The sequence below is a fragment of the Seriola lalandi genome, unplaced genomic scaffold (genome assembly GCF_002814215.2).
Source record: "Seriola lalandi dorsalis isolate HSWRI2012SDOR001 ecotype SW California unplaced genomic scaffold, Sedor1 jcf7180002054866, whole genome shotgun sequence".
Taxonomy (NCBI): domain Eukaryota; kingdom Metazoa; phylum Chordata; class Actinopteri; order Carangiformes; family Carangidae; genus Seriola; species Seriola lalandi.
Window position 1 is genome coordinate 393,545 of NW_019525419.1, and position 21,693 is coordinate 415,237.

Consider the following 21,693-nt stretch of genomic DNA (forward strand, 5'->3'; position numbering starts at 1 on the left):
TAACAAGACTTATGTGAAGTATGTTCTCTCTTTGTTGTTTCTGAGCTCTTGTTCAGTCAAATGTTGGCAGCACTCACTGGGAATCAAAACCAGCAACTAGTTGTTTTCTGCTGATTGATCTATTTACACAAAAGTGGCAAGCCTCTATAATTTCTTTGCAAGGGTTTACTGAAGAAGACAACCTGGCAATATGATTGACACCACGTGTGGAGTGATCTCAGCAAGTGAAGAACCGCTTCTCTGATGAGACATTTTATATGGATATGAATTGCGACCCCGGGTCTGCTGCGATGGGAACGAGAAGTAATAGGGGCACACAATGTGACACGACGCCTGTAATGAGATGCAGCGCACAGCCTGTGCAGAGCAGGATTTATTGTCTGTAGACAATGATAATGGGAGAGAAGGTGAAAATGGCAACGGCAGCATCACTTTTATGATGGATGTAAAAACTGACCTGAGGGGAGGGCCGGGAGCTAAATAAAGCCTGACAGATGATCAGTGAGCTTTAGAGCAAAACTCGAGTCAGAGAAAAAGAAGCAATGCTCAAAGTCGAAGCTCTTACTTTTTGTATTAGGAAATGATGAACTATGATGACACTGCAGCTATTGACCATTTTTCAAAAAGAGGATTAACTTGTTTTTTTTAGACACACTTGTGGAAACGGAGTCTACGACTAAATCCTCTGGGAGAGTGGTTCCCATGGCAGCGACTGATTGACATCTGAGAGACACCATTGCTAGCCTAATAACGGTGATTGGACGCCCCCTCCCCTCACTTTTTTTCAACCACAAGCAACATGAGAAATGTTGAGCTGAAATCATAGATGGGACTAAGCTAAAAAGCAGGTTATCTACCTACATGTCCGACGGAACTGAAGTTGATATAACAAACTCTTGTTAGTGCCTATTCACAAAGATTACAGCCAGTCAGAAGCAAAACTTCATGCTGCTTGGAAAACATTAAAGTAGGGGGCACCGTCACTGCAGGAAAATAAATAAAACTTCAATTACTTTGTTTTGGCAAATACAGTTTTGACCAAATAAGCAAAAGTTTAAATAAAAAATACAATGTGGTGGAATGTCTTAAACGGCATTGACTGGAAAGGCTGGAGATGACAAACGCACACGTTACATATAGAACAGATGGTTCAGGAAAACATGATCCTCTCCTCTTTCTCCCAAGTCTTCCTCCCTCCTTTTGCCACAGCTCCATCTCGTCTGTAACAATACACCTCTTTCCTCTTTCCTCCTGCAGCGCTCTTCCACCTGCAAAGAAGACACCCCCCTCCGTCTGCTTTCTCCTCTGCCCCTCGTTCACACTCTTTTCATCCTTTTACCTCTTTATACTCTCCAAGGTCAGGGTGTTTGATCTTTCCTGGCACATAAGAAACCATCGCTGTTGGGTGAAAAACCGCATTATCTCAAAATGTCAACAAGAGATAGAAAAACAGGTGTGTGTTTAGTTTGATGACAATGCGGTTTCTATCATTATCTGCGTGGTTTTGGAAGTGCTTCAAAGCCCGAGAGGTTAAAGAATTTAGAGGAGCATGTAATCCTTTAATCCTTTAATTAAAGTCCATATAATATGAAAATGAATAAAACTGTAATTACAAGGCTTTCACATGACAACAGCAGTCAAAATTGGGTCTACTGCACGATTCCAATTGATCACATCATGTGTATGCAGACATGCATACACATGATGTGATCAATCAGTTCAACTTTAAAGTTACCCGTGGCTCAGTAATGTGACCTATGGCATATTTCTAACCGATGATGCGCTTCCTTTCTCCTAATCTAATGTAACACTTTCGGCCCAGTGCACCGTGTTTTCCCGTTACCGTGGAGAAAGAACAAACATTGACATAAAGGAAATCCACAAACCTGTCTTGTAAAGATGTTGACAGGTAGAAAAACCGACACAAAGAGCGCACGCTTATGCAAGGTCACGAACACAGGAAATCAAACTGACAAACAAACACACATATCCAAATCAAGAGCAATCAGAAAAAAAACTCAGTGTGTGAAGTAAACAAGAAAAAAATTCACTCTTGCTTGCTTGTTACGGATGTACAGAGGCTTTCAGCTCAGTCAAGGGCAAATAAGCCCAATACAGTTACAAATAGGGCTGGGTCTTTCACTTCACTACTCTCTGGTACCAATCAAATTTGTCTGTGTCACCAAATATTCAAAACCACCAAGTACCAAAAGCTGACTTTAAACGATTTGAGCTATTTAAATTTCAACAGTTTCTGATTGAAGTTACATTCTTGCCATTTTACACAATTTGTTTATGCAAACTTTTTCTTCCTCAGAATAAGGTCTGGCATTGATACTAAAACCTGCATGTATCAAACAATTTTAAATGCTGTCCAGCCGTAGTCGCATGGATTAAGTAACATTTGTCAGTCTTTAAGCTGAAAATATTGCTAGAGCTCACACGCTCATGAGAACAAACGTTGACAGCTGCATGGCAGATGTTAAAAAAAGAGATTTAGAGGTGAATCTCAAGATCTTCTGTTTTTGCCTGTGTAACCATCAGAGCAGTTCTGAGCTATAAAAACACAACCAGCTTACCCGTCTTTAGCATGTGAGCTACTAATATCCGCCCGCTAGCTCACAAGAGTAAAGCAACATGAGTGAAAACCAATGTAAAAGCATATTCGCCAACTTATTTCTACAGCTCAGCAGATTGCTACAGATGTTTCATGCTTTTCTAGCAGTGAGGAGACAAGTTCATATCTGATTCAAAGCAGTGGAATCGGTAGATGAACTGAAGTAGACGTTTAAACATCTTTGACTTTTAGCATCTTCAGGTGGAAGCATGTCCCTGGCAGTTCATGGTTGCCAGTGCATGATATAAATAAAGATCAATATTGTGCAGAAGCTCCTTGCTCGCTCATAACACTGGCTGGAAATGTGCCGGCGGCACCAGCTTCAAACTTAGCCTAGGTCTAATGTCAAGTGCTTTACGAAGGGGGAGATGTTCGCATGATTAATTAAAACAAAGTGGCACCTAACAAACCAATTCCATTAGTTGTTACACCATTAACTGCTGTGTAGCTAACTGAACGAACTGACAAAGCTATTGTTAGCTTGCTAATACGTAACCTGTTTACAATGAAGAGTAAATATGGAATAGGCTCAACATATTTGACCTGACTATTGATAAAACATGTTTAATAATAATGTAAATAATTAAGATTTTAAATGACATTTAACAGAACTAACACAGCGTGCCTTAGCCTACGAAACATTATGCAGGTAACATTTAGCAAAACAAATCCAGAAATTTCCATGGATGAGAAGTTGTTTCAACACAACAAATGAAAAAAGGATTAGTTCTGAATGCATGAAAGCAACTGGCATGATTTGAATAAATAAGTGGTAGATCAGAAATGCAAAGAAACACACTTTTTGCTCTAGCACCATGTCATTGTACAATGTGTTAAATATGAGGCCTGGGTATCAGACCTACTGACAGAGGGCAGCAGCGCGGTAGAAACAGCTTAATAATGTTCCAAATTACAATAAGGTTAATTCTAAACATAAACAGTCGCATTGAGAAAGTGAGTTTAAGTCGCTCCTCATGCCACAACAAAGCGAGAGACAGAAGATTTTCAAACCTCACACAAACCAAAAACAACACAACAAAGGACGGATTAGCAGGAGGTGTATCTTTACTCTCCCAGCGCATAGGCGAGACGCTGAACTCTGCCAAACACCAACGTCCTTCACAAGCAAAAGGAAGTCGGCGTTATCCATAACTAATGTACCTCCGGTGGTGTCCTGTATCTTCTTCCCCAGCACATTGTGTAACACCACCAGGTTTTAGCACAATCACACTTAAAGACGCATTGAAGCAGCCGTTGGGTGGAAGCGAGGCAATAATGTTGTTAGAATCCTTGGAGGATTTGTTAGAAAAACCCTTTTGTACTAAAAAAGGATGCAGCCACAGTGTGGGAGGTCTAATGGCTACAAACATAGTTGTACTGTAAGTCCGTCCCACGCGGATTTAGGAGAGGAGAGCGTGGAAATCCTTCTTTCTGAAGTCATCCCTGAGCAAAGTTCATCATAAGATATTTGGCTAAAGCTAACTGTGGTGCTTATACTGTTTGTGCAGGTCTGGTGGTATGAGTCATATCTTACCGGCCACATTAGTGTCACACAGAAAGATGGGCACTGTGGGCAGAGCTGGCTAGTAGAGAGGAGTTGGTGGTAATGCAAGCCATGGTGCCGTTTCTTTTTAAAGCCCTGTTCTCTCTTTACCATCCTGCATTACTGTAAATCCACCGTTCACTGTCTCCTCTGGGATGAGAAGCAGAGAGATAAGAGAACCAGGGGGAGGAAAGATGTGAAGGAGAGGTAGAAAAATATAGAGTGGGGGAGGAGGAGGAGGAGGACTGAAGTGAGGAAGAGGAGAAAAGAGCACAGGAGACAAAGCAGAGAAAGACAGGAAGAGGTCATGAGATGAGAGAGGGGAGAATGGATACAAAGAGGAGAGAGGGTGATAAATAGAAAAGAGGAGAGTGCACAGCCGGCTCGTCTGACCCTCAGATATCCTTGACTGTTACAAACTGCAGGGAGGTGGACCTCACTCATAAAAGTGTCAATAATAGAGGAAATCTGTTGGTATAATTTACTAAGCACAGCCTTCAATTAATATTCCTGCTTACATGCAGTTTTGAAAACATGATAAATAATCCTTCATTCCTGTGGGTAATCTGCAGGGAAACTGCTGATGTTGATCCACTGTGGCATTTTGTTAATGTGAATTTGGAAAAAAGAACATACTGACATGAGTGAAGATAACAGAGAATAGTTAAATGGCAAACCTTCGTAAGATGAGGTGAAAAAGAAAATCTGAAATCAATATTTTATATAAACAATGGAAACAGATGTGAGGCAGCCTCATTAGAGAAGGTCACCTACTATGGGTGATTAGGAAAGCTTACTGTGTGTCTGTGTGTGTGTGCGTGGGCAGTGTGTGACATAAAAGTTAAAAACTGACACAGGGACGAAACAGAAGGGATCACAGAGTAAAGATCAAAACAGAGCAGTGTATAACACACGGAGGAAGGAGAGAGAAGTTAAAGGTGGCAAAGAGGAAAGACATGGTGAAACTTTGCTCCTGCTGCCGCAGCTTCAGTGGATTGGTTGTAAATGAAGGTGGGAAAACTGCACGTGCATTAACACGCATACAAGCATAAGCTCTCACACGTGCGCACGTGCGCACGCGCAGCAGGCGGGCTCTCACCACCGACCTCAGCCTGACGGATACAGACTGAGATAAAAGCGGCTGATCCCTCACTGGCTTTACCTGTCAGGTCAGAGTGTGTTTATGTGGGTGCATGGATGCTCACTCACACACACTGAAGCAGCAGAAAAAGAAGATCAGAGGACAAGAACAGAGAGGGAGGGGTACAAGAGGCTGGAGGGAAAGAGACAGAAAGGTGTGACTCAACACTGGAGTGAAATGCTTTAAATTACAAATCAGCTGATTTACCAGGAAGATGTAAAAGACCTTCACTGTAGAGCATAATACAGCAGTACGTTATGTGTCATTACCACTAATGCTCACCTCCACTTCCACCTGAAGTACAAGCACTGCAGCTGATTGCAAGTTTAAACCTGCAGTGAAGAAATTGCCCATAGTCATTCTGAGTAATGTCAGAAATCACAAAGTGAGCTACTTCGATGAGGAGGTGGATACAAAGAGGTAAATTACAGCATTTCATCACAAGCTACAATGGCACTCAGTAAAGCGAATACCTCTCCCAAGGCCAAACCTTCTCTGTGAGATCCGGATTATTACCTGGATCTGCACCAAATTGTACAAAGTCACAGATGCCAACACCATTAATATGTCTGTTTTTTTACATCAAGATCAGAAAGTGTCCTATGGTGCAATGTTAAGGAAAGTGATATAAAAAATGTAATGGTTCTTCCCTGACCTATGCCCCAGTACTCTACCACCACCAAGTTTGTGCAACTCAGCTCAGTACTTCCTGCTGACAAATAAACAAACAAACTAGAATGGCACTCCGCCATACACCTCCGCCAAGGCCAAACAATCCTAAACGCCTTTTGTTCTCAAGTAGCTTTATTTAATCCTTACGCAAAACAGCTGTGTGGTTTTATTACCTGTTGTGTGAAATAATGACATCAGCATTGTAATTCACTCAGTTCTACAGCTGAGTTAATTGTTTTACTGCTATGTCGCAACCTTTATTGTTATTGTGTGATTTTATTACTTACGTGTTGAATGAAATACTGAAGTAAGCATTCCTAAATGCTGCTGGTGCCATATGCACTGATACTTAAAAACAACTCTGCATGTAATACTGATTCAGTATTTTCAATAAAGATTATCTCTATCTGCACTGGTATCTGGATCTGCACTAAATTGTAGAAACTCATAGAACTCAACACCATAATTAGGATTTTATTCATCAAGATCTATGCATTATTTCCCTAAAACAAATCATACATAACCTCTTTGATGTAATCAATGTACTAAACACTTAAACATAGGCATCAGAACATGGACTTTTAAAAAAAAGAGCAGTCAAAATTGGTGTTGCAGAGGCTGAGATTGACTTCTCACAAGTATTCATCTGACATCCTAAGCTTGAGCATGAAGACGTTATACAGCTTCATGTGAAAGCTCATCTATGTGTAAAGTTGGTGCAGTGTCCCTTAAAACTTCTTTCAACTCCAAAAGACATGAAAAATAAATGACTTGAAATAGTTTCTAAATGGCGTACTGCATATGCAAACAGACACAACACACACCTTGTCATCTGCACTCGGATGCCAAAATGCTGACCATGACACCCAGCACATGCACAAACACACACATCCAGAGTCAGAGTAAACAATAATCTGTGAGGTGCACGGGCTTAGATTAAGGCTGCAGACGGACCAAACATGTGAGCCATGGTACTGAGCGAGAGAGAGAGAGAGAGAGAGAGAGACATAGACATAGACAGAGAGAGACAGAGACAGAGAAAGGGGGAGGAAGAGGGATACCAGTATATTCACAGAAACAGATCATGTGGAAGAGCCTTGATAGCTGCAGAATGTGACGAGCAGCTTTAAAAAAGCTAAACTGTTATGCTGTTATGACGGCTGTAAAACAATGACGATGGAAGTAAACAAGTAGCACGTGGCAGCTGCAGGTGACTGGAATTCAATAAATCAGAGGATGAGTGTGTTTATTCTGCATCTCTTCATTTGTACACTGTGTGGTATTATATAAAAAATGTTGTTCTGCTGTAATGTACCCAACCCTGCCGTGTAGAGAATGGCTATAGATGCACGCAGTAGAAGCATAACATACACTAGCAACAGTGTCTTTACACAGGTCACAAACATACATACAGTACATACATATACAGTATACACACAGGTCACATGAGCATGTAAGAGAGTTTAAGACGCAGCATCTAGTAATTAACACATAAATTGCTCCATGTAGTTATTAGTGTCACTCATTCAAGCAATTAACTTATTGCCCCCTGCATCATGAGACTCTTCTTAGTAACCAAGCATTGAATATCAGCATATCTATTGTAGTATCAGGATGTACTGGGAACATTTTCTCGTGTCACTGATTCAACTCTACAAGATCAAGTCTGCTGTAATGCAACACAATCATTTATACAGTCTCCCTAAGACTTTAGTCCCTCTGTAGTAAATAAACTCCACATTGCTCATCAAAAGCCACTCAACAGTGAGCGACTCCAGTTAAACAATGAGAGATGTTGACGAAAAAGCTCAAATAACTATAAAACAATGAAGGCTCAGAATTCAATCGCAGCCTTCCTGAAAGAGACAAAACTACTGGATAGGAATCATAAAGCGTTTGATAGTTTTATGTTTCTCGGGAACGCAAGGTCAGCAATAAAAACTATAGGAGGTGCTTAAGTTAAAGTGTTGATAAGAGGAAAGTGTTTCAGGTAAGCCATCAGATACGTGAGTGAAGAGGAAAAGTGCAGACAATAGGATTCAGGGATCTCTGATGTAGTGCTGCCATTACTGTGAAGGGATATTACAACCATCATCCTCTAGGAATAATCTGAAGTGGAGACTATCACAATGGAAAGCTGGAGCCCAGCTGGACGTGTTCGTGAGTGAATTTCTAAACCTCAGATACAAATTTGTTGAAACATTTCACAAAGCCCGAAGTCACAAACAATTTTTAGCATGACTTTGAAGCATAAGTACAATGACTTTGTCACCCAAAAATCCGCTCCAGTGTTTAAGACCAGTTCTGCAGTCACACACTGGAACACAGCAGGGATATGTTAGAAATGTTTTCTCATTGAAGTAATGCTTATGAAAACCTTTGCTCAATCACTTCTTGTGCAAACTACAGAAAGAAGAAAAAGAAGAAATAAGTCTAAAAATGATAGTATATCTGGGTATGATTCATCTCCAGTGGAACATATGATTATTAGTGAGGTGTTTAGATTCACTTCTTCCACTCAGCCCAGTCATATTATCTTTTTCTTCCACTCATGACTTCAGTAACTGATCATTCTATAGTAAGCATTCTAGACCACACTAAATGTCATGTTAATAAATCTTAAAAATCAAAGATGGTTCAGGCCGTCAGAGGCAGATCAATTTCCCCTCTCTTGCTCTTCTCTTTCCACCAGCCTTCAAAGAACTTAACATTTTGCTGGTCGGTCCCAGGCGGACCGGGAAGAGCTCCACTGGTAACACTGTGCTGGGCCGGGGGCGGGTTTTTGACCCCAGAGGAGGTGGAACCAGCACAGCTGCCAGCTCCATCACCGCTGGATATCACGTGACCGTGGTGGATGCACAAGGCTGGGGTTCGTCTGGGGAGTTTGTGCCCCAAGATGAGAAAATTGAACTAATGAGAGCACTGGATCTGTGTGGACCTGAGGGACCTCATGTTGTTCTGTTAGTGATCCCTCTGCTGGACTTCACTGAGCCTGAGAGGAGAGCAGTGGAGAGGAGGATGGAGATCTTGACCTCTGCGGTCTGGAGACACACATTGGTGTTGTTCACCCTAGGAGACTGGCTGAGGAGACAAGGGCGCAGCGTGCAGGAGCACATCCAATCAGGAGGCCCTGCCTTGCACTGGTTAATGGACAAGTGTCGCCATCGATACCACGTGCTGGATAATAAAACATTCGTCATTGCCCAGAACAAAAGACTAAAGCAGGAGGTGAATGGAAGAAAGAGGAAACAGGAAGGGACTTGGCAGAGGAAAGATCATATAGGGGCGGGAAGGAAGAACAGAGTGGGTGAGAAGGAAGGAGAGCAGCAGCAGGTGAGAGAACTGCTGAGTAAAGTGGAGGACATGTTGCAGGAGAACGGGGCATGGCACTTTTCCCTTCACATGTACCAAAGGCTGGAGGAGGAGTGGAGCCACAGAGAGCAGCAGCTGAGAGCTCGTCTGGAGGCAGAGATCGATATGGGAAGAGAGAGGAGAAAAGAAAAGACAACAGAGACGAAGATAAACATGGAACCAGAGGAGGAGCAGGGGTTAGAGACAGAGGAAGAAGAGCGGGAAGGTAGCCTGAGGAAAGAGCAAGAGAACAAAGAGGACTGTGTGGAGAGGAAGATAAATAGAGAGGAAGATAAAGAGCAGAGGGTGAAGATGGAGCTCCAGAGACAGAGCAGTGAGGAGGACGGGGAGGATGCAGGCTGTGACAGCGCAGGGGAGAAAGAGGAAGAGAGGAGAGTGATAATGGAGCGGGAGAAGGAAGAGAGCTGTGAAGTGAAAACTGGAGTGAGGGCCCCATGTTGGCCAAATGTAGGTCAAAGGTTAACCTTTAGTCCAGTCAGAAGACTTGCCTGAAGTAACAATGAACTCAGTCACTCATTTAGTCCAACTGGAGGGCTTGACTTTGAACCAGAGGTTCTGCAACATCTGCAGTCACCAGTGACACATTTAACCTTTCATGCAGTAACACTGAAAACACTTGTCATGTGATTACCCACCAGCAATAAACCTCAGAACAACTGTGGATACTGTGGAAGCTTCAGAGGCCAAACTTTCAATATTCTTGTGGACGTTACAGCTGTTTGCTGGTCCTCGGAGACCACTGCACTTACCCAGAGTTAAAGGGATAGTTTCACATTTTGGGACCTCATGTCTGTACTGTAAATATGAAGCTACAGTCAGTTAGCTCAGCTTAGCCTAAGAACACCAAGGATGGCTCTCTCTAAAGGAGATATATGGCAACCTCATGCTGATGGCAGGAAAGTGAATACGTGTGTCTCCCAAAATGTGAAAAAAAATGTTTTTTTCACGTTTCACGTATGTCCTGTGCTGCCAACTTGTTTAAAACTCCTATTAGACAACATCTAATTATAAATAATATATGTACGCTGCATAGTAAATGAAATCCTTTTCTGTTAAATGCCTGGTTCGAATTGCTATTACTCTGCTCTGTGGTGAATCTATTGTTGGTTGCATGTTCAGCTCCCATGCAGGAGTGCTTAAATTGGATTGGTTTTGCCACTAAAATCATCAGGAATGTGAAACAGTGTGTGATCGAAGACCTCAGCTCTCTTCCTAATTATGAACAGTATGTTCCTAAACACTGGGGATGCTTGTGGAACGTGAGAATATAATATTCTCTCATACTCAAGTAATTAAAATCAAATTTTCTTTCTTAGGAAAAGGCAAATGTATAAAAAAATTTAAAAAAAAGAATACCGTAGTTGTACAAGAAAAGTTAGAAAATAAAATGTGATAAAGAAGAAGGGATGGTGCACATTGAGTATGTCATTATAATTCTTTTATATTTTTTTTGTGTTTTCAGTTTGTATAAATGAGGCAATCACTGACACTGCATGCAAGATTTTATGGCAGAGATGAGGGACATGTGCTCCACCACCCATTTCATTACATCTGAACAAATTGTCAGTTGGCCTCGGGGAGCTGCCGTCTCTCCTCGGCTGACACAGACAGTTAATCCTCATTTTTGGCTCACAGTTATGATGCCATGCAAGGTCAGTTGTGTTGTAACCAAAGAGGTCAGTATCAGCCCAGGACATCAGGCAGGGCCAGATTTCAAATGCACAATAATCAGATAAAAAAAATTGGAATATATTCAGTTCTTTCTAACTGTGCAGTAATTATAAATAGCTACCAAAATGTCCAGTTTCTTTTGGAGCAATGCAAAGTTTTCCAATGCTATTAATTTATAAGGTACAGCAGGGCATCAGAATGAAGAAAGTGTGCAGATATAGCATTTTTTTCTCAACACCTACTACTTGTAATTAGATATGGAAAGCCGCTGTGACACTAATTTGATTTGAGTAGTCTTCTGTGCGTCTCCACACACGAGCCTCTGAGAGATACAGTGTGTTTACAGGGCTTTATTCCAACCAAACCCTACAACAGATGCTTTCAGCTGTCAGGGCCTCTCGGGTTTAGACAGTGCAAGCTATCAGTGAATTTATTTGCAAATGTGTTTGGTTGGGATCAAAGCCTACATGCATGTCTCCGGATGGCACATGATTAAGACTGGTAGCAAAATGTTATGAAAAAAAATCATTTATTATTCTACACCCTTAAACCCCTAAAATGTTAATTGCTCTGAAAACAAATTTTATCAGTCTGCTTCTCTCTATGAGCGATGAGTTCCACATGAACACACAGTTATCTGCCAGTGTCAGCACAGTTTTGGTTATTTTACATGAAAGATTTCTGTATTAGTGCTCTGTGTGTACATTTTTCACCAGTTTGAAGAGATGGAGCAGATTAACTGAGTGTTTTGACAGTGAAAGAAAAACTCCATGATTTTATATATCACGGGGAGCTGCCTGAAATCGGATAAATTGCATGAAGTGATATCGCTTTGGTGGTGGTTGTGTTGCCTTGTGGGTAATGTAGGCATCAGGGTTTGGCAAAAAAAGGAGAATATTTGGAATAAAAAAGATGATATCTCTGGATCTGATTTTGCTGCAATAACTTTTGACTTTTTTTTTCTTCAGAGAACTGTCCATGAGTCTGACAATGTTATACAAGTACAATGCTAAATCCGTGAAGAATTCTTTATGGATAATACCCGACTTTGCTATTTAGTCATCAATAATACGTTTTAAAGAAATATCTATGTTTCAGGGACTTTAACATTTCTGTGATTTCAAAGAGTTGGATTTCTTCTATGAGCTAACCAGCTAACCAGTCGACCTTTTGTCTATAGATTTGACTCTACAGATGAAATTTCAAAGAGCTGACAAGAACTGACGGCAGTGCAGTAAACATGCTTCCCTCTTCTTCAAGGTCTTTGTATTGACACGTCTGACATAACTATGAATCTGCTGGAACTTGATATCCTATTATCATTTTTATTGCGGTTCATTGGGCAAGATGAAATCTTAGAAAATGGTCAGGTAATACTGTAGCGTCTCTATTATTATCAGTTTTATATCAGCGGTTAAACACCTGTCCGATCCTATGACACACACTGGGTACAAGCTGTTTTATGTACTTCACAGTATGGGTAGATGTCATCCACAGGGTTATATGAGGGCTAGTTGGGTGAAATTTTTATGGGCAATCTGTCTTATACACACTTTACACACTGTAAAATGTGTATTGTGAGATAGTAGAAATACTGTTATTAAACAGAGGGAATACCCGTGTTGCATTGCAATGGCTTTTCCCTTCACACAGCGAGTTAATAGTAATAGTGAACTCACCAAACACTGTATGACATGGAGCTAAAAACATCAACTTGGATTCAGCGGCACCTTTTATCTATCTGGCAATGCAACAGCTGCTTGGGGGAAGCACTTGTCAGGGCTACTGCTGTTGCTATGAGACAACTGACGACCCATTTGATATGCAGTATTCTTTGGCTAAAAGCTGAAATATTTTTAACTTTCACCGCTGAGTGTCTTCTGAGTGCAAGAAATGCTCTCTGCTCAGATAGCAGCAGCAGCAGGACTCACATAAGCATGTCTTTCCCTTTCAGAGCACAAGATAAAGACTTTTCTAACTTTAGGTAACCTAGCAACACATTTACCCACAAGTTTGCATATGTCTGTACAACATCAACTGTCAATGGAAAATCACAAGCTTCAGGTGAGTTAGTGGCTGGTGTTCAGCTCACAATGATTACGTTAAGATCAGAAAACACTGAATTCTAGTTCACTCACACTTTTCCAGCACAGGGTCTCACAGTTTTTTTCAGGTGAACATATGAAAATGTGGTTGTTTTTATGTTGCAGGCCTGTTTCCGAGCATGAGGCGTAGTCACAAGACACGTAACACAGTTATTGTGAAACTTGACTGCGTGACCCAGTGACCTAGTAAACCACATCTGTGGCCCACCAACTTAAACTTTAACTAGGTGCGAGGACAGCCCTTATTTTTTTCTGAGTTCACATGAAACATCAACAGTTAAAAGACTTACTGATCACACGATATCAGCGGGGTAAAGGAGGAAAATCGTGTTGGACGGTGAGATCAGTTTTAGGTTCTTCAGTGTGCGTTGCAGAACACAGAAGGAGACAGAGCTATAGACCAATCATAGCAACCATCTAGTCTATTTTACTGCTGAAACATTATGCAAAAACAAGACTTCATTCACTGTAATGAAGATTCAACCTGGAATACAAATCTCTGACAACAGTCTCAACTTTAACTTTTTGACTTTTAAGTTTATTTTGTTCTGAGTAACTTCAGCAGTCGGACTGTACGACAGAGGACGGGGCAGCAGTGTGGGGTAGGACTACACTGCTGCACTAGCAACCAACAGAGCAAGCTACACTAGTTGCCTGGGCACAGAGCCCAGAGGAGAGTGAGGGGACAAAGGGGCGATGTGAATTAAACAGAGAGATTGAGATAAAGCGGCGGCTAACTTGAGGCAGTGAGTGGCTGTTAAAACAGAGGACGCACAGTGGCAGGGAGGGACATTGAGGGCAGCGGAGGGAGCGAAAGGACACAGTGGTCAGAGATAACAACAGATAAAAGACGTGTTTAGATGCTTGAGAAACCGTGAACACATGAGAGGGAAGCTGTAGGAAACACAGGCGGGGCTGGATTCTAGAGAGAGATAGACCACTCAAGGGACTGGCGCCGGCTAGTAAAACAATATCCTCAAAGAAATGATTCACATTACTTATATTACCCCCTTTCGCCCTGCACACTCAGCTGTGTGGGAAGATGAGAGCCTCGTGTATCAAATAAAAATGTTAGGCCAATGTAAAGTTTTGAGGTTATGAGATCATGAAAGCACAAATAAAAGTAGAGATGAATAAATTTAGACAAATTCAGTGTTGACTATTATAGTAAGATATAAGGAGAACATGTAGGATTATTTATTTATGGTACAAGGCCCTAGTATTACTTGTTCATGACTATATTTAAGAGTACAGTCCTTGCTGTCAAAGATGAGAGATGAGTTGATATTTAGGCGAGGTAGATGAACATCTCTCAAAAGCCACTTCCCCAAATGCACCTTCATTTTTCTGAGTCAGCATCATTCAGGAATAGAAATCAGTCACTTTTCTGGAAGAGACACTCCGCCAATTTGCCTGTTCAAGACCCAGCAGGATTTCCACAACACTCCCAGGCAAAGCACAAAACACATTGTGAGGTTATTGCTGTAGGTATGACATTTTCACAAAGCCACTGAGGCAACGCGCTCCCTCTACTGTTTCACTGCAAGATACAGTAGGAAAAAGTCACGCAGCAAATAAAAGGTGCAGGCTCCCCTTTCAGTGGATTCCTGCGATGCTTTATTCAGTCTTAGGTCAGACAGGACATGTACATTAAAAAGACTCAGACTGAAATGTGTGAGTGCAATTTGATTTCTGGGATGTTAAACAAAATGGCAAACCTGGTCAGTGTAAAATCCATCATTTAGGCAGCCATGGTATGAATCCCTAAATGATCCTACAGTCACATCACAGGAACAGACACAACAGAAAGCAGTCTTAGAGGTGTGCGACGGGCAAGAGATGACCAGGGTTAAGGTCAAGGAGAAAAAAGTTGCCGTCTGCTGTTCAACACTCCCTTAACACCTTTAGAAATTATCACAGATTTAATGTATTTCAGAACATTTCAGATCAAGAATAAAATGGATTTTATCTATCACATATTTCCATGTAACAAGATTAAATGAGTAATAAGGGAGTTCATCAGAAGTCAGGAAGTTAGAAAGTTTGTCACCTCAAAACACAATTACACAATATCACACATCACATATTGTGAAAGCTTTGGGAAAACTGTAGGTCACGTCTTGCCTTGAAAAGAATGTCTTCATCGGTTTTCTTGCCTCATTTTGTTTTGAAAGAGGACGGACATGAGAGAACAGGCCGTCGCTTCTGCTCATAAAAGAGAAATGTGACAGAGGCCAGATTCAGCCCTGCACAGCTACTTTGGGTCGCTGGTCTCCAAAGTTACAATGTGCAAAACAGTTGATGGGAGTTTTCTCACTGAAATCGACACTAATTGCAGACATCAGTAGAGAGTAGTCTTGTGTGCACAATGCTTGTTCAATGAGCTTTCAAAGACAAAAAAGAAAAGAAACAAGTGGAAAATGTTGGGCAGCTGCACACTGAGCCACAGACGGTTTGCTTTTAATCACGTTTCTTGATTAACTTTATATTACAAGCAGAATAGTGAAGGTAACAATGCACACAGCCTGGTTAATTAGGTTTACAATGATTCATCACAGGTCATTAATTTCTGGGAATAAAAAAGAAAAAAAACATCAGTCTGACAACTGTTGCGTGTATTGTGTGGCCAGGTAGTGGTTTACAGATTAGGGTGTGTTTACAAGCACTTAAGAAATCAGGTGACAGTCAACTTTCTGCTGCAAACCTGATTTCATAAAGTTTATGTAACTGATTTAGGGAACTGAGAAAATGGATTTTTCCAGCCCCAGTTTCTTGGCCATGTATACACATAACCGGGTTTCTAATCAGCTTTTTTATGTTTCCATGGTAAAAACTTAAAAACTTGTTTTGACCACAGTGCAGCAGGTTGAAAGAAGAGCATCTTCTTTTCACTATAAGATTAAAAATAAGTAGCTAATGCTTTCAAAATAAGATCAGGTAATGACCTACAACATGTATAAGCAGATATACACTAACCAGGTCATTACAGTGCGAATGTATCTGATTACCTGTGTAATCTGATTTGTCTGGTGTCTCGTGTGCACGTTAATACACTGAATGACTGACAGGGAAAATATGAAAAAGTGAGTGAGTAATGCCACTTATTAGGCAGAGAAAGATGAGAGTGATGACACGACTTTGAGCAACACACTCCACCCTCCAGTAAAGCTGCTTGATGGCACACACTGCCCATGTGTGAAGGTGGGGAAAAAGGGAGTTTCTGGAAAAGACTAAGCCTGATCTGTCAACTTTCCATGATTAGCAATGTTGAGTTTAGGGGGTTTTCAAGGACATAAACAAAATCCATTACATCATGTGTCTGCTCTCTGTTTCGAGGGACAGGATTCCTGAGCGCTAATGCAAACCCCTTCACCTGACTGAAGTCATGACATCATCCTCACAAGATGTGCAAACAGGAAACGTTAAAAGAAGTGTTGTCATGGAAACGGTGCAACGTGTCTTCAGTGGGAACAGATGGATGCAATTCAGAGCGGGTTCACAGACAGACTTTAGTTCCCCTTCGTGTGTCGCAAGAGAAGCAACAGTCAGAAAACGGCAGACAGACAGATAGTGACGGACGGCAGGCTCTCAGTGCCGCCAGGTAACGGAACTACTGGCTTGCAGTGAAAATAACACAGTGTTCACAGTGAGAGCACACACTAGAGCCAGAAAAATAAGTGAAGTGAATGAAGTAGAAGTTGAATAAATCGGGTGATTTTCATTCACTTGGGAGAAGAAGGCCACAGAGACAAAGAGAGAGAGCCGGGAGACCTTTAAATAGAACTGAATCCATCAGAGGACACAAAGGAATCCAGCCTGTCAGCCAATTGGTAATGTCAGGAGGCCAAATTGAAGTGTTGATTAGAGGCCGATGTTACAGCTTCCTGAACAAAGAGCGAAGGAGAAGAAGACGGGGGAGGATTATCTTGCTTTCATTCATTACTGTTCTCATTCATTACAGAGATGGACAGTGATTGGATCGCCCCGGTCATAATACTGGACCTGTGTGCGCTGGTGGCCGATTTGATAAATGAAAACAATGGCGCTCTGAGTCAGTGTTCCCCAAACACAGAAGCAAAAACATTTTCCTCTTCAAATTAATTTTATTCCGCAGTGAAAAACGTCACACGCCACCATGTTTTTTTTTTTCAGTGCATATAAAACAGGTAAAGGTGATAGCTTTTTTTTTCCTCTTCTATGTTTGTAACAACCTTCATCCAAAGAGGGCACTTATGTCTGGGAAAAGCATGGCTCACACTCATAGTCTAGTCTGTGGCGGCGCTAAACGTGGGATTTATGGGTTTGTAAAAAGCGACTGCTTTCAAAACTGATTCAGCTGCGCGGCTTTCCTTCCTCGCATAAATTTCTTTGAATCTAAAGTGGCTGGTGCTGTGATGCGTAACAGACTGTGAAGCAAAACGGATCCATCAAAAAAGGTTTTTACTGATGTGTTCAGTGTATTTTTGGAAATTAATTGCATTAAAATGATTCTCAAACAGACTGGCAGAGGTAATGTCCCAATACAGTAAATGCAATATTTCTCCACCAGCACTTATGTATGACACACAGACACATCCGAACACTGGGTGGAACAGATTAGAGGAAATGGATCGGTCCTGACAGAGAGGCGGGGTAAATGGGACGATAATCAGGTGTGAAATCACTCTGGGTTTCTTTCTGCAGTAGTTCACTCTGTCCCTCATTTTCTCTGTCTCTCCCAAGGCACAGGGCCATTACTGCTTTACACAAAACTAACACAACTAATAGCAGAGCTTTTAACACTCATACTGTACAGGCAGAACGGTAGGGAATTGTTAAACTGTCAGCTCTCTCAGGTATGTGACTACTCCCGAGAAAGCACCAGAATTCAGGATTTTATGCTTTCTCTCTGTCTTCCTCTCCCACAGAGGCCTTTCAGTCCATTTTTATCCATTCATACTCTTAACCTGAGCGGATCAGTCATTTCCTCTAAATCTCTACTTGTTTATCCCACACTATCCTCCATCTCCATCCATCCCTCCTTTTCTCCTGTCTTTGTAGCAATGTTTTCATACTATTATGTTAATACAAATAATAAATAGAGAGGATAAATGGAAATTATGCAATTACTGCTTACATCAACTGAAAAAATTATGCAATGTAGAAATACTTCAGTTTTTGCCCTGCAGGCCTGTTTCTCAAGTTTTCATGTTTTCTTTTACTCAACAATAAATAATTTGGGGTAAAAATATTCACTTGACAGTTGGTAACTAAGCTAGCAGGCCTGGCACTATACAGCCTGGCAAGAAAGCAAACAGTAGATTTGGTGTTGCACATGGACTCCTTGGAGAGTTATAGCAGGTTTGGCATGGAGAAACAAATGCATATACTATACACAAAAGCCCATCTAATGAGCTCTGTGGTTGCAAAGGAATATATGAATGGTTTTGGGTGTATTCTGCCCGCCCCCCCCAGTACCCACAAGTTGACAGGATTGGTTCCTTAGGTATGTGATGTATGAATCCCTGGTACTGACTATATTTTATTAAAAAAAAACATAATTCAAATATTTTAACAAGGTTAAAAACTTGATTTTCATCAGAAAGAATAACAAAGACCAGAATCTTGCATATGAGCTTATGTGTGCAGTAGAATGAGACACTGGTTAGTCTGCATTCAATATAAAGAGCAGCAATGTTTAAGAGACAATTTAGCATTTTCAGTTGAAGATGAACTACTGAACCACAAACACAAAAATAGAGATAATGTAATGCACTTGTTCTGAGATTTGCGTGACTCCAATGGAGAGTGAAATAGCTATTATAACTAACTGCATCAAAAGTATGTAAAAGACAAACACATGAAAACAAAAATATTTCATTACACCGAGTAATGTACAAAACAACTACATGAGAATATTAGTGGAACACATCACTGAGCACTTTCCTAAGAATGTGTGCAATGAGCAAGTCAGTACAAGAACCCTGGTTAACTGCTCATCAAACTTGAGGCTGCTTATTCCATAACTCATCCCTGACCCCTCCCTTTACATTGGAGAAAGGTTGCCGAGTTCATTAGTAGTGAGGGAAGAGGGACCAAATAACACATTTCTAAATATATTGTCTTTGTGTTGTACAAAAGCCTCCAGCACCGAGCTTTTAATATCTGTGAGGTGCTCAGGTGAAGGTGTTGGCAGTCAGGTTGCTATAGAGACAGCAAATCATTATTGTTACAATGCCACTGGTTTCCTGTGCCTGATGTAAATTAAATCAGGAGTGAATCAAGAAATAAATCATCCTGGTTTAAAAAGTGGTTTTCAGAGATTAATATAAAAAATGTTTTCATTAATTTGTTATTGACATTATGCCCTGCAGTAAATTAAAGAAGATTAATGCCAGACACCTGTGTTAGTGCTCATTAGTGAGAGCAGGTGCACATGCAGCTCTGGCCTCAGGGTGCTCATGGATCAATAAAAGGCCATTAATGTGATGGAATCAAAGAGTAGAAAACAGATAAAACAATAGAAGCAGAAAAAAAAGAGTGATAACAAAAAAAGGCAGTAGCGTCCAGCCACGAAATCACTGGCAATAAACAGGAGATTCCCAAAGTATTTCTAACCTTCCTTTAGGGAAGTGGTTTAGTTCATCCAAGAGCAAAATCAATCCCAAACCATGTCTCTTCAAACTTCACTTAATCACAATCTGGGAATCAGTCTGAGGTTTGGGAGCTGAAGCAGGTCAGTGTTGCACCTGTAATACACACTCAGGGCTGAGGATGATCAATTAAAGTGAAATGTCAACTCTGGCTGAGGCACCACTTAACGGCAGGTCTGGCAGAATAAGAACCGCTTGTCCTGGCAAGGTCATCAGCTATTTCTATTTTAAGGAGACTTTCAGGAGAGGGTACTCCAAACTTTCTCCAAAGCCTTTGAATTAAAGATCGGCATCAAAATAATCCTCTGACATTAAGATAGTAATAATCCACCCCCTCCATTCATACTGTTAACATTTTACTCATTGTAGTGCGTTGCAGGAATTACACTCTATTAGTGTGTGAATGTGTATCTAAAACAATAAATCATATTCCAGCACTCTAACCTTCACCAGTCAGTCCATGTTTTGCTCTGCAGCCCATCATGAGCACCCAGTTTCTCCCCTGCCTCACTCCTCTCTGAGCAGCCCCCTCCTCCTTCAGTCCTCCATCACCTATCACTTCAGGTGATCTCCCACAGCAGCGACACCAGTCGCTTCACACGATTTTCAATTTGTCCCTCGCTCACTCTTTACACCTCGTCTTTCTTTTATTTGTCTTTTTTCATCCCGTCTCTGTCACTCTTCATCCTGGCTGCCACTCTGTGATCACGATCTCATGTCTCACTGCTACCTCTGACTCATTGTCCGTATATTTTGGTTGAATCATCTTTTCACAGTCTCTCCACTGTGGTCGCTTTTTTTCTTTGCTCACTATTGTTCCTTTATTCAACCCCACTTTTTGCAGTAGACATCTTTCTGATTTTCTGAAACCTCTTACACTAGACAGCGTATGAAAAGCACTCTCTTGACTTTTCAGGCTTTCTGTTTCACATGTTACTCTGTCTTTCTCCTCTCGCGTGTCACCAACTTCTCCAATCGTCTCCTACTCTTTCCTTTCTGTCTTGTTTTATTTCTTAAGCTCTTTTTTGCCTCTTTTCCCCTCTTCTCTGTTCGTCTCTGCTGTTAAATATTTGATTTTGAGTGCACTGACATGACACCACTGTTGCCGGCTGGAGCTGAGGGTGTTTAGATCTCAAAGCAGAGGATGATGAAGGAAACATGCGGCACTTTCGAAACATACATCTGAGAAGTCTTTTCTGTGACACATAATGTTGTAGTGCAGGTTCGGAACAGCCAGTCACAGACATTTTTTTTTAACACTGTGTCAAGAGCAATGCTGTAGAAAACGGTTGCAAAGAAAGAGGCTTCCATCCAACAAGGACATTAAATTTGAGGGGAATATTTGTTGATGTAAATTCAACTCAGACATTTTACTGAAGCTGTTAAATAACTGCAGAGGCACCGTAAAATAGCCACTATAAACATTAGCACAATTAGCATCTGTAAAGTGCTTGGTGTGGTTTATAGTGCAGGTGCAAACATCAAGTGCTCTCTCAATTTAGGGGAAGAAATAAATTGGCTGGAGTTTGTGTTTTTCAAAATCATCAATGCAACCTGAACTCAAATGAATTAGACGTGTGTGTTCAAGGCATTCAAGATCAGGGCTGGGTAATATAAGAAAATCACACAGTACATATCTGTCTTTGTGTGCGTGGGCTCTCATGAGGAGCTGCTTGTCTAAATGCGCAACACTTCAAGGGAATGAACATGAAAGAGTAAGAAAGCAGCCCAAAGAGAGGCGAGCATGCACATGTGACAGTGAAAAGCCGAGGGAGACAAATCAGAGAAGCATAAAAAAGCAGAGTGCAAGCCATTACGCCTGAGGCTAGCAGCTAAGTTAAGCTAAAGGACTACCCCACTGACCCACATATCAAACAGCCAGCAGTTAGTGTGAAACTCTAGCTTGCTAACTGCCAGGCTGCCACTACAAAGCTGAGTCA

General features: G+C 41.3%; 2 protein-coding genes across 3 annotated transcripts in view; one reads left to right on the forward strand and one right to left on the reverse strand.

Moving 5' to 3' along the window:
- LOC111671123 (SPRY domain-containing SOCS box protein 4-like) overlaps window positions 1-21,693 on the reverse strand; it is a 70,590-nt gene that overhangs the window by 8,430 nt on the left and 40,467 nt on the right. The window lies entirely within an intron of this gene.
- LOC111671122 (uncharacterized) lies at window positions 8,103-11,947 on the forward strand. Its single transcript, XM_087179794.1, has 2 exons — window positions 8,103-8,133; window positions 8,606-11,947. The coding sequence occupies exons 1-2, from the start codon at window positions 8,103-8,105 to the stop codon at window positions 9,835-9,837; spliced, it is 1,263 nt and encodes a 420-aa protein (XP_087035920.1). The 3' UTR covers window positions 9,838-11,947.